Source organism: Pygoscelis adeliae, unplaced genomic scaffold (assembly GCF_000699105.1).
Source record: "Pygoscelis adeliae isolate BGI_AS28 unplaced genomic scaffold, ASM69910v1 Scaffold453, whole genome shotgun sequence".
NCBI classification, from domain to species: Eukaryota; Metazoa; Chordata; class Aves; order Sphenisciformes; family Spheniscidae; genus Pygoscelis; species Pygoscelis adeliae.
In genome coordinates, this window is record NW_008824450.1 from 522,394 (window position 1) to 534,660 (window position 12,267).

Here is a 12,267-nt window from a genome sequence, read left to right on the forward strand (position 1 = left end):
CTGGGCCGTGTCTGTGTGCCGGGCCCAGCCGGGGCTCCCGTGGGGCTCTGCAGCCTCCACCCCGGTGGAGGTGGAAGCCTCGGGGGCCCCGGGCGGCGCGGGGGCCGGGTCCGATCTGTGCTGGGTGCCTGTAAGTCTCGTTAGTGAGTGAAAGTCTTTCCTGGGCTCCTCCCTGTATTCCCCTGCTGTGTGTGCTCTTAGGTTGAGTTTTGTTGTCTGTGATTTTGGTTTTTTAATGTCTGTGTCAGATAAAATGATTGTAGGAAGTAGTTTTTTCTGATTTTACCTCCCTTTTTATGTGCGTGAAATTGAAATCCTCTTTATTTTTAGTGGGCTCACAAAACCTAGTATTTCTAAGCACTTTAGTAATATTGGAACAAAAGATACTATAGCAATACTTGTGTTAACAGTGTAAATACTTATTTAACTTATAGGCTTGTGGGGTTATAGTGGAACTAATCAAAAGCAAGAAAATGGCTGGCAGAGCTGTGCTGTTGGCAGGACCTCCTGGAACTGGCAAGGTATTATTTTTCTTTTTTGATATGAAATGAAGTATTCCCAAATCTATTTTATTTTATTTTGTTGCCAAAACCGTTTTAGGGTGGTGGTTACATAATGTTTTCATCTACTGGGATTTTTTTCGTCAATGTATTGACATGGTTTCCTGCTTTATGTTTTGATTTTTGCCATGTAATCAACATTGGCAGTATCCAGTGCTGCGTTCAGGCATCATTAGTGTGAAACCGTCTCTCGTAGGTTGCCAAACACATAGGTAATATGGTCTCTGAAGGAGAGTCTTAGAAGTTAATTTTCTATTAAAAGCATAAATAGTTTTTGCTTTGTTTATTTCTTTTCCGTGGCTATTTAAGGCGCTTTGCATTTGTATCAGGTGTCAAATTCAAATGCCCAGTATTGTTTCTTTAAGGTGTTTTATACGTCTTTGATAAAAGTCACTTTATATGTGTCTAACTTGTTTTGGGAGGGAGGAGGGTTGTCATATGTGAGAAATATATGTCAGACAATAGTCTTAATATTAAATTGATAGTTGATATATGGAAGGTGATATGATGAGGAAAGTTGACTTTGTGCAGAAAGAATCCTTTGTTAATTCTCATAAAAATGTGTGGGTTTTTGTTTTGTCTTTTTTTAAGACTGCTTTGGCTTTAGCTATTGCTCAGGAACTGGGAAGTAAAGTTCCCTTTTGTCCTATGGTTGGAAGCGAGGTCTATTCCACTGAGATCAAGAAAACAGAAGTTCTAATGGAAAACTTCCGACGTGCAATTGGTAAGTTTCAGAAAAACAGAAGAATTAAGTATTTGCATGATACTTATTTTGCTTTTTTTCCAGTCATCTAAAACGGAAAAACTCTTCAGTGGTCATGGTGGTTTTCAGATTATTGTACTTTTTTTCAGTGCTGATCTTAATTTAGTGACTCTCTTTCACACGTAGTGGAGTCAGGTTTTCTGTTTATAAACCATAATTTAATTGTCGCGTTATGGTTTATTCTACTTGCCCAGATTCTCCTCTCATCCTCCAGGTTCATCTGCTGGCTTTGCCTGTGACTGGATAAAGCTGAAAGAAAAATTATTTTTAGTTTCTTACGTTAGCAGAAATACTTGTAGATGGAAAAATGCTCTCTCCTTTTTTATTTTAGCGATTTCACTCTACTAAGCAAACAGTCTTAATCAGGACTCCCAAATGGCAGTGTTAGCCTGACTTAGTATTCCAGCGAGCACAAAGAAGGGTCCATGCCAACAAAATAAATACTTTAACTTAATGTCTTCCTCAATTCTAGAGTGCTTTTACAAGCTTGATGTAAATTGGTTAAATTTGCAACACAACCTCAATGAGTATCTAAAATCTCTTATATGATCGCTGCTGACAGCTGATAAATGCAGTTAGAAGTGGCCCTTGTTTGTGTGAGGGTTGGCTAAAGATAGCCTAACTGATTTTAGTACGGAACATATTAACAGTTAATTTTCATGGTTTCTGTACGATGTTTCCCCGTGGACTTCATCTAAGTATTCGGTGGCAGCAAGGTGAAGAAGTCTCTCAGTTCTGCAGTGAAACAAAAGTATTCCATTGACTTTTATAAGAAAGCAACTTTCAGTAGTCCCTGGTCATCTAGTTACCATGAATCTGGCAGGGCCTGGGGGAGGGAAGCCAGAGACTTGAGTAGTCTGCAATATTTCCTTGATGTGATGAAGTTCCCTGTCAGAGATTTGGAAACCTGAACCAACAGATGAAACTTACGCTATCCATGTTGTCATTTCTAGAGACAGCAGTATTTTAACTCTCTAAGGTTTAACAGCCAGCTACATTGTTAGTTCCCTGCATTCCCTGAATGTCAATAGAGAAGCACTTCTAAACAAATGCTGGTGTTAATGAAAGATGGAACTTCTTTTATTCCTTTCTGTTGAATTCCATGTGACATTTTCATAACACAAACTTTATTGAGTATTGTTATCAGTGTAAAAAAAAATATCTCTGAAATATTTTAAGGGTCTAGTAACTACCATTTTTCATAATGGAACATTTTCCAATCCTGTTTAAATCTCAGTTATGTTTTAGCTTCACTGCCTGGTAAATAAATAATCTACAAGGGTGCGTTTTTAAAAAAAAATACTTTGTATGCACAATGCAATGTCAGCTGTGACTGGGTGCAAGAGGAGCTTCAGCTCACACATCAACCAGTATTCATTTAGAGTTGTCTCTTTTTGCGGGGTGGGGGTGGGAGTGTATGATTCCTTATTAGCAGGTTCTGTACACATCATCTGTTGCTCATATTATGCATATTACTTTCAGAGGGTTTAGCCACCTCAATTTATAAAAATGATGAGGGTTGTTAACATAAATTTTTTACTTCTTTTTTTCTTTCCTTGGAAACAACCATCTGACTGGTTTGGACCCATCACTGTATAAGGAAACTGGGATGACTCCGAGTTTACAGAATTTTTATTGTTGGGAGTCTTTTAATAACAGACTTGACATAGTCTTATGGCCAAGTACTGCTTGGGGTATAGTAGAGAGTTTGTAATACCTAAGAAACATAACAGGACAGAGTGGGAAATGAGAAGATGGAATTGTTGTACGCGTTAAAAAAACTTCAGCTGAGAAAGATTAATCCCGTGTAGAGCTCATTAGCAGCTGGCAAGGATGATGACAGTAGCTAATGTTAGAGCTTAGTTGCTGTAAAAAATAACTACTGGAATAGCTGCTTAAATAGCATATCTATTCCCTGTGTCTCCAAATTGTAACTGCCAGTAAATCAAACAAGCGCTATTTAACTCCGTATAGTGCTATTGAACCAAAACATGGAATAGCCCACAATTGCCTTCTTAGACTCATGCCTCTGATTTGTAAGTAGGAAATGTCTCTGTTTAAGTTAAAGAGCTCTTTTGAGAATGAAGTTCATAGTTGATACGTGCAGATTCATTTGAAAACAAAGGATAATCAGCAGCAAGTTCAAAGCATCAATTACCTTTCTTCAGATCATGTTCATCTGTAAATATTTTCTATAGACACATCTGTATGAGCACATTAGTTTAGATCAGAGGCATGCTTTTGAAGCAAATCTCTAGGTTGTGCTCACTGACTCAGGTTTGGTTTCTGTTGTGGAGTAGACTGATCATGTGAATTGGATTCTTTTCAGATGAAAGGAAACTGGAAGATGTGCTTTAGCAGCGTACAAAATATACCCCAAACACAAATGGGCTTCCAGTTTTTCAGAGCAGGATAGAGCTCACGCTGAAAGTTTAAAAACAAAAAGGAAAAACAAACCTGTGAATGTCCACTTCTCAGCACCAGCGGTTCCCATATTGCTTCACGTTCCTTGCATATGTAGCCTATGTGATGCAGCCTTGCCTAGGTCAGTTTTATAACTCAAAGGTTCATTAATTTTTTTGTCTGATGTTTGGCATACCTGATAAAACATTTTAAAAAATTACTGAAATTAACTTCTGTGTAGAACTTACATAGTGCTAAATAAGAGAAAGCAAACATTTCCTACCAAGCGATTATCACGTTATCCGCAATTAACCTATTTCTCACATTTCAAATCCTAGTCTTAATTTGGGTCCAGTAGAGGGAGACAGACTCATATTTGTCAGTTCTTTATATTTCCCTATCAGCAACTGAAGATTACTGGTGAAGTGTCTGATCTATTTCAAAGCAAAATGAAAAGTTACGGAACAAGGAAAGTTTTATAAAGTCCTAATAGCCTCAGACTGGGCAGGATGACTTCCTTATATCTTGTTACAGCCCATTCATCATTTTTGGTATGGCATGTGTGTCTCATAAAATACTTTATAGAGTCTCTTCAGATGTGGGTTCTTTGAACTTTTATGTAGTTAGAACGTCTGCATAATTGTAGTGGTTGTGGTGACGATAGCGGTTTTTCTTTGGAACAATCTAACCGTAAAACTCTTCAGCTCTATATTATTCATCAATTTAAAATAACTTAGTTAATTACAATAGTTGTGACTGGAATAGAAGATACTCAGATACTATGATGATTGCTCAACTGTCTGAAAACCAAGAAAGTAAGGATGTCGTCGTCAGCTATTTTGAAATAGTTTTAAATTTGCGTTATAGCAGATTCTGCTAAATTTATCTAAAAAAAACCCCCTTTTGCTATTAACTTGAAAATATTTTAAATGATACATTAACCTTTTCTTAATTTTATGAGGTTCTAACACAATACCTGTTAATCAATTTATGTTATTTTTAGCTCAGTTGCTAAAATTTCAAGATTTTTGTGAAGTTACTTTTTTTCTCTCCTGTCTTTTTCCTTACTCTGCAGGGCTTTTCTGATGGTACAAAAATTGTGTAAATTCACAGTTATATTAGTGTCACTGATCTTCAGTTTCAGAAGATGGACTGTTTCTCTGAGTTTAGCGTAGGGGAACAAATCAAGCAAATCCCTTCTTTGGGGGAGGGAAAAGAGAGAGGATACTGACATTTGCTTCAAGAACTAATAAGGGACAGAAAGAAAATAACTTCTTAGAGTTTAATAAACTGTTTTGCAGGCCAGAACTTGGGCTGAACTTTTGCTCTGATGATACAGGATGAATATTCTCACTTAATATTGAAGAAGAGAACAATAATTGATCTTTCTACTTTTGAAAGTAAAAAATTACCATTAAATGCAATGCAGCCTAATAATACCTTACATTCTGTTGGCAGTAATGCAGCAGACTCCTGAGTGCATGCGGCCGTTGATTTGTGTACTGAAACTACTCTAAACAATTTCTTGCAGGGTTGAGGATTAAAGAGACCAAGGAGGTTTATGAAGGAGAAGTCACAGAACTAACTCCATGTGAGACTGAAAATCCTATGGGAGGGTATGGCAAAACCATTAGCCATGTAATTATAGGACTCAAAACTGCGAAGGGAACCAAACAGTTGAAGGTATGTATGGTAGAGTCTCAAAAATTTCCTTAAGTATTTCAGGTCTGCATCTTCTATTTTTAGCACTTCTTATTTCCATTTTAAGCTCTTGATCCCGATCTCTGTAGAGTGGGGATGCCAGGAGGCTGTTTTCTTTTGCTAGACAACTTTATCTTACTCCTGAGTGTGTACGTTTACCTGCTTTATGTAGAATATTTAGATGTTAGTCTTGTCTCCTACTAATTGAAATTGGGGATAAACCCATCACTCAGTTAGCAGCTCCTGTTATTTTTCTGTTTGGCAGCACACACTTGTATGTCTTCAACAAGTTAAAGGAGAGTTTAAGCAGGAAGAGATCCTGATGCAGTTTTGCAGCATTACTGGTACCACAGAAAAATGGGCTGAGTTGTGAATCTGAACTATGATCTGTCTCAGTCAGTGATACGCTCACACTGACCCTGGCTATAAATTCATGTTTATGGTAACAAACATAGGAGAAAGGTCTTGGGTTTTCTGTTTTCCTGATTCTCAACTGAATTTTTGAGGATGGTTTTGGGAAATCTTGCCTGCTTCGGTATAAATTGTTCTTTCTGTCACATCCCTTCCTTCTACATGGGGAGGGTATGCTCTAGTGAATCTTTGATTTGAACTGGAAATTGAGCTGGTATGTTGCCAGCTCAGACTCACTTTCCTTTTGTTTTCTTGTACGAGTCTCTGTCCATGTTGCTCAATTTCCCTGTCAGTTAGAGTACAAGAGAACTGAAAGCTGTCTCCATTGCTAAGTATCATCTTGCATTTGTTCACTCCAGAAACAAGAAAATGCAGTGCAAAAGCGCATAAACATGTACTGAGAGAAACAAAAGCATCTAACGTATTCCACATTGACTCTCCCTCACACAGCTCCACAGAGGATACAGATTCAAGAAATCAAGTAGCATAATCCAGTGCTATAGCCAGATTTTTTTATAAAAGTTTTGTTAGAAAGCAAGAGAAGTGCTGCATCCTAGGTATAAATACATTGTCACATTACTCAAAGGCATACTTTGTGATAGTAACTGGTATCTTTATCATTATGTTTCTGGCACTTGCCGTCACTTCCTTCAGATGGCAGATTTTTTTGGTAAGAAAGTAAGTTCTGTGCATGTTCTTTCAGATTTATTCTCTATCACTACTCCAAGTGTTACAGCTTTATAAAATCCTAGAGGTATTGTTGGGGGGAGTTGCGGTTTAATTTTGTCGGGTGGGAGTGAGCTTTAGACTACATTTCTCTTCCTTGATTACCATAACAATATGGAACTGTTTTGACCAACTGTGATGTTTGCTTGTCTCCAGCTGGACCCAAGCATATTTGAAAGCTTGCAGAAGGAGCGAGTGGAAACTGGTGACGTTATTTATATTGAAGCAAACAGTGGAGCCGTCAAGGTAAAAGAAAAGTTCTGCACTCTTATGCAGGTGTATGTATTCTTGCAGACCTTTCTCTGCCTTTGTCAGAAAGCTCTCCAATTTATTAACCTTAACTGACATGAAATGGTTACATGGAAGTTTTAAAAAGAGCGCAGTGTTTTCCTTATCTGGAGAGAAAATTCTCTCTTGCATTGAAAGAACGTGGTCATCTGGTTCACAATTAAGGTCATCTGGCAAGGAAGCTATCACTGATGCTGTCTGGATGAGTTTTCTTTTCTGGAAGATCAAGACATCTTTAAGGGAAGAGGGGAAAAAACCAAGCAACTTTAGTCATTTTCAGGCTGACGTGCAGTGTATTTAATCTTTCTTTTATCGCTCTGGTATTTTCTCCACAAGATATATACATGTAGAAGGGAATACTGCATTAGTTAGCATTCTTTTCGTATCTGATTTAGAAAGTAGTGTACAGCGATACTTGCTGTTTAATGGATGAGCATAATATTTTGTATCATATAATAAATCACCCACCTACAAAGGAGTCTTGAACAGTTCTCCCAATCTCTAGTTAATCTGCTGGATTTGTCCTTTAGCAAGAATTGCATACAGTTAAAAGAAGGGGAGAGAGGAGTGGAATATTCTTGCCACTGAAAATATCAGGTGTTTTTCAACAGAGTTTTTGAGCTTTGATCAGTAGATAGGGTATATGATTAGCAACAATGCCTGTTGCTAAGCAGGGAGTGGGATGTCTGAATTGTCAGCTGAAGCTTGTCAGGACTGGAATTGTGAACCAAGCCCTTTATTTTTATCAAGTTCATGTCACTCAAGGTTTTGGCACTGAAACTAATTCTATACCTGGGTTTCTCTTCTTTGCTCTTTCTTAGAGGCAAGGCAGGTGTGATATCTATGCTACGGAATTTGACCTTGAAGCTGAAGAGTATGTTCCCTTGCCAAAGGGGGATGTGCACAAGAAAAAGGAAATTATTCAGGATGTCACCCTGCATGACTTGGATGTGGCCAATGCTCGACCTCAGGTATCTGACTCCACAGATGAAGTCTTTACAGAAAAATTATTTGACATAGATGTGATGGTTACTAGAATAATCAAGGAGATGTAGGAGGTTGAGCTGTCCTAAATCACCCTCAAAGATTCCACTATAGGAAAAGCAGTAGGTGTTACACCATGAAGGCCAGTCTACCTCTCCTCTCTGGAGGGAGGTCATGCTGCAGTTGGCTGCCTCAGTGGCCCTGCCATACAGGTTAAAGAGGCAGTTGCTAGGTTAGGATTCATGCACCTGGTCATGGAATGTTTATCAGAGTACATTTCCTAACACTACAGAGAACAGTCTTACAGCCATAGCAAAGCTTTCACATGGATATTTGGGATCCGCTACTTCACAGTTAGTGCATAATCTAGACCTACCTCTCCCCTTCCCTCCACCGCTGTGCCCCATCCCCTGCAGAAAAAGAGCGGCGGGGGTTGCTCCTCTTGACCAGGAAGAGAGAAGGAAAGTTGCCTACAGATGTGAGGTAGCAGCAGCCAGATCTGCATCATCTTATTTATTGAAAGTTCTGAATACAGATTAACTTACTCTGCTCTGTGTTTATGGTTTTGTGGCCATGAAGTGGAAACTGAAAGCACTATGATAAAAGGTCACTAAGTATTTTTGACTGCTGCAGATTCTGTTGATGTCCCTGCTTTCTTCAGAAATGTTTCATAACCTCTTGTTAAATTTCCTTGTGACTTTCAGTAGAACTCTGAACGTACTGCAGCAAAAAATTGAAAGTAGGAGAATTACTTCTTGCTGTATCTTAACAGAAACCCAGTATTGAGGGAATTCTGTCTATGTCAAAAACAAAAGCCACTAACAATACAGTATCTTTGTTTAAAGGCTGGCATCCCTACAGTGTGATACCACAAGCCCTTAACATACTCCATTTCAAAATAAACATGCTTTTCCCAACAAAATAATTTACATGATAAAAATCAAGGTGTTCAAAACTCTTAAAACTCAGCATAATTGTTCCTGTGTTTACAGGTTGAACACTTACTGTGCACACAGGCAATCCAAGTTCTCTGTGTTCCCTGACAATTTTAGTCCTTATGAGCTTCTCTGTGACAATTGTTTTAAAAGAGGGTATCTCATTTTCTTTTTTTATGTTCTCCAGGTGAATGAGGCTAAAGAAAGGGTGGGCAGGTGGCTAAATGATGATGTTTAGAATACTGTGTTTAGAATGCAGTGAAGTGACCTAACCTTTGACAGATTATCAACCACTGCTGATATAAAGTATCAAGTTAACTGCAAGAAAAAACTTCTTTAACATTCCTGATTTATAAAATTCTCATGGTATGTGTTCACTACGAGACCTCCTAGCTGATCTGTAACTTTCTTTTCCTAGGGTGGGCAAGACATCCTTTCTATGATGGGACAATTGATGAAGCCTAAGAAAACTGAAATTACTGGTATGAATCCTGCATGATATTTTTAGACCAATATAACCTATATATTTGCTAGTTAGAAAAGGATTAAAAATAGGGTTATTCATGCACCATCTCTAAATGAATGCCTATGTAATATTTATTCATAAATATTCAGATTTCAAAAAGCAGTGATACAGCTGCTAGAATTGCAATGGCTGGAAACAGTACAACATGTTATTAGTTTACACACAGAGTGATAAAATATATACTGTACCCTGCACCTATCTTCCTGGGGAGAAAGAGGTTAGAATGCTAGTGCCATCCCCCTTTATCAAAACACCTCCTGCCAGAGAGTGCGAGGTTCACACTTTGAGGAAGAACCAAACTGAACAACAACAAAAGAAATCTAAAAAAATGTTGTTGGGATGCATGCTTATGTGAAGCAACCATACTGAATTTCTGTGGAGTAGAAAAATGGCTTCTAAAGACTCTAACCTTGCTTTGGTTTAGACACCTCTATAGCAGCTGTCTATTGACTTGATGCTTTAAGTGCACTGCTGCTTTTCCTACCTACACATCGTTGGAGGAAAAAAAAGATCTGCAGAAAGATCTATTCGCCTTTTTGCTTTGAAAGAAATGATGTTTCAGTAAGTGACTATCTAAATTTAGATCAAAGTCTGTTTCAGTACTAACGTGAGTGGCGGTCTTTTGAAGTATTTCGTCTGTTCCAGAGGTCACTTTGCTTATTCTAATGTCAGATTTATCGATGTAATGTCTTGCAGAGCTTTGAGATCCATATGTTCACAGAAATTTATATAGCCTTTTTTTTGTTAAATACAACTTCTTCGCTGAAATACAGTAGCAATATTTTATTCTTTCAGTGGTATTCTTTTCAGCCATGCTTGGAAACTTTAAGTTTTGTTTTAAACTGAGATTTGACTGACTTCTCTCCCCCCACCCACCAAACTCCCCAAACCCACAAAAATCATAGTTTTTCACAAGCCACATGAGGGGACAGACGACCCCAGTTAAGTGCTAGTAGTTCAGTTTAGAAGTATTTTGTTGCACGGATGTCTCCCCAGTATAGCAGGGAATACCAGAGAATTTTAGCGTCACAGAGATTTTTCCCTGTGATGGTAAGATACCAAACCATGAAAAAATTCAAGGAGAATTTTACTTGCTTTAAGTCTTTCATACAGACCTATAGTTCATTAGCAGAACAACTAACAGTTTCTTTTTGTTCTCAGACAAACTTCGAGGAGAGATAAATAAGGTAGTAAATAAATACATCGACCAAGGCATTGCAGAGCTAGTCCCAGGTGTACTCTTTGTAGATGAAGTTCACATGCTGGATATTGAATGTTTCACATACCTGCACCGAGCACTGGAATCTTCTATTTCCCCCATTGTCATCTTTGCTTCCAATCGAGGAAACTGCGTTATCAGGTATGATGTCTAAAGTTGCGTTTTCCAGTTTGCATTGGTCCATAAACCTTGGAATTAGCTGTATCAGCAGAGTTATAATCTTTGAAGGCTTTTGTCTCTGATACTGACATCTGTGATAATCCCTGGGTTACAAGCTGCGTTGGTGCTCAAGAGCTGCTCATGAGCTTCATGATGGGACAGGCATTTAATGCCAGGCTGACTGAGTTAAAGCAGATGGAATTCCTTTTGTTTCCACTGACACATCCCTTTTTCTCTAACAGCTTCTGAATTGTCTTATTTCCTGGGTGATCTGTAACAATTACCATTCTCATCTCAACACATCTGTTGCTTGCACGTTAGGGACATCAAAAGCACCAGGGCTACAAACCTCTAATATCATAGTTCTCTGCTTCTTCTGGATCATTTTGCTGTTTGCTATCCTTATTGCATCAGACTTAAGCTTCCTGTTCTTACTGTTAAAGCATGTCACAGTTCAGCCTCTCCTTACCCTTCGATATTTCCTACTATGCTGGTCTGGCTTTTTGTGATTCTTTGCTCTTGCCAACTAACTTGTTTTTCATCTCCATTCCAGTTCGTGCCTCCACTTCAATATTTTGCACCCACACAATGCATTCTTTGCACGTTCAGTAGAAGTGCTCTCCTCTTTCAGATTCTTCCTTAAGTTCTACTGCTGATTTGTGGTCTAGGTCTAATTATGTCTAAACAAGCTGTCATTAGCAATGATTGCTACTCTTTAAATTGATTTAATTCAGCTGTGTAACCAGCTATTCCTTTCCCTCTTAGTGGCTCATCTGGTATTAATTTTTCTCTGCTTGCATTGCTTAGAAGTTAAGGTGATAAGCCCTTCAAAAATGTTTAAGGTGGACATTGCAGCGCTCTCTTTGCAAAGGCATAAAAAGGCTGTCTTGTGAAAGCAGGGCAAATAGAGATCTGTCAGGGTGGATTCACTGCAGATCTTGTTATGAAAAAATGGTGATTTAAGAAAGGAAGATTTCCATAGAGTAGTTGTATCTAATATTGCTAAATTAAGTCCTTAAAAGCAAGCTCTTAACTGTATACTACTCTCTCAAGTAGTTAGTGATGCTCTGATTTGCCTGCTGATGGCTCTTAAAAGGGCCGGGGAAAAATTAATTGTATAGTATAGTTGATTCTGTAACCTCATAAGAGAAGGAATCGTTTCAGAGGAGAGAACACCATCTACTCAAGAGTACAGCAGATGATTGCAGGGCATTTTAATTTATTTCCCAAGAAGGACCATGGCCAAAGCTGCAGTGCCTAAATACTAGCACTGAGCTTAGAAATGTAGTTCTCTACCAGCACTTTACTGTTTTTACCTGCGATCTCTATAGATCTCATGAAATCTGGGTATCTTTCACTCTTGACTTCACAGCAAATTGCAGTGGTCTTGGAAAACCAAGAGTAGATGTGTCTGCAGCCTTTGCTGTTGGGTGTTGTATGTCAAACAGATGAAATGGTTGGGGTCTAGATCCTGCTCTATCCTTCATGCACAGACCTCCACTTCTCAATTTGCTGGATTGCAAGCATGGAGTGTAAACCATTGCAGTATTCACTGGAAGGACTGGAGGAAGGATTAAACAGCGTAATGGCTT

General features: G+C 38.4%; 1 protein-coding gene across 1 annotated transcript in view; it reads left to right on the plus strand.

The window, feature by feature from the left end:
- The window catches only part of RUVBL1 (RuvB-like AAA ATPase 1), a 43,359-nt gene that overhangs the window by 26,083 nt on the left and 5,009 nt on the right, over positions 1-12,267 (plus strand). Inside the window, exons 2-8 of the mRNA XM_009321048.1 lie at positions 435-521; positions 1,152-1,284; positions 5,258-5,409; positions 6,721-6,810; positions 7,674-7,823; positions 9,190-9,253; positions 10,459-10,657. Coding sequence (XP_009319323.1) covers positions 435-521; positions 1,152-1,284; positions 5,258-5,409; positions 6,721-6,810; positions 7,674-7,823; positions 9,190-9,253; positions 10,459-10,657 — 875 coding nt within the window. The remainder of the gene's footprint in view (positions 1-434; positions 522-1,151; positions 1,285-5,257; positions 5,410-6,720; positions 6,811-7,673; positions 7,824-9,189; positions 9,254-10,458; positions 10,658-12,267) is intronic.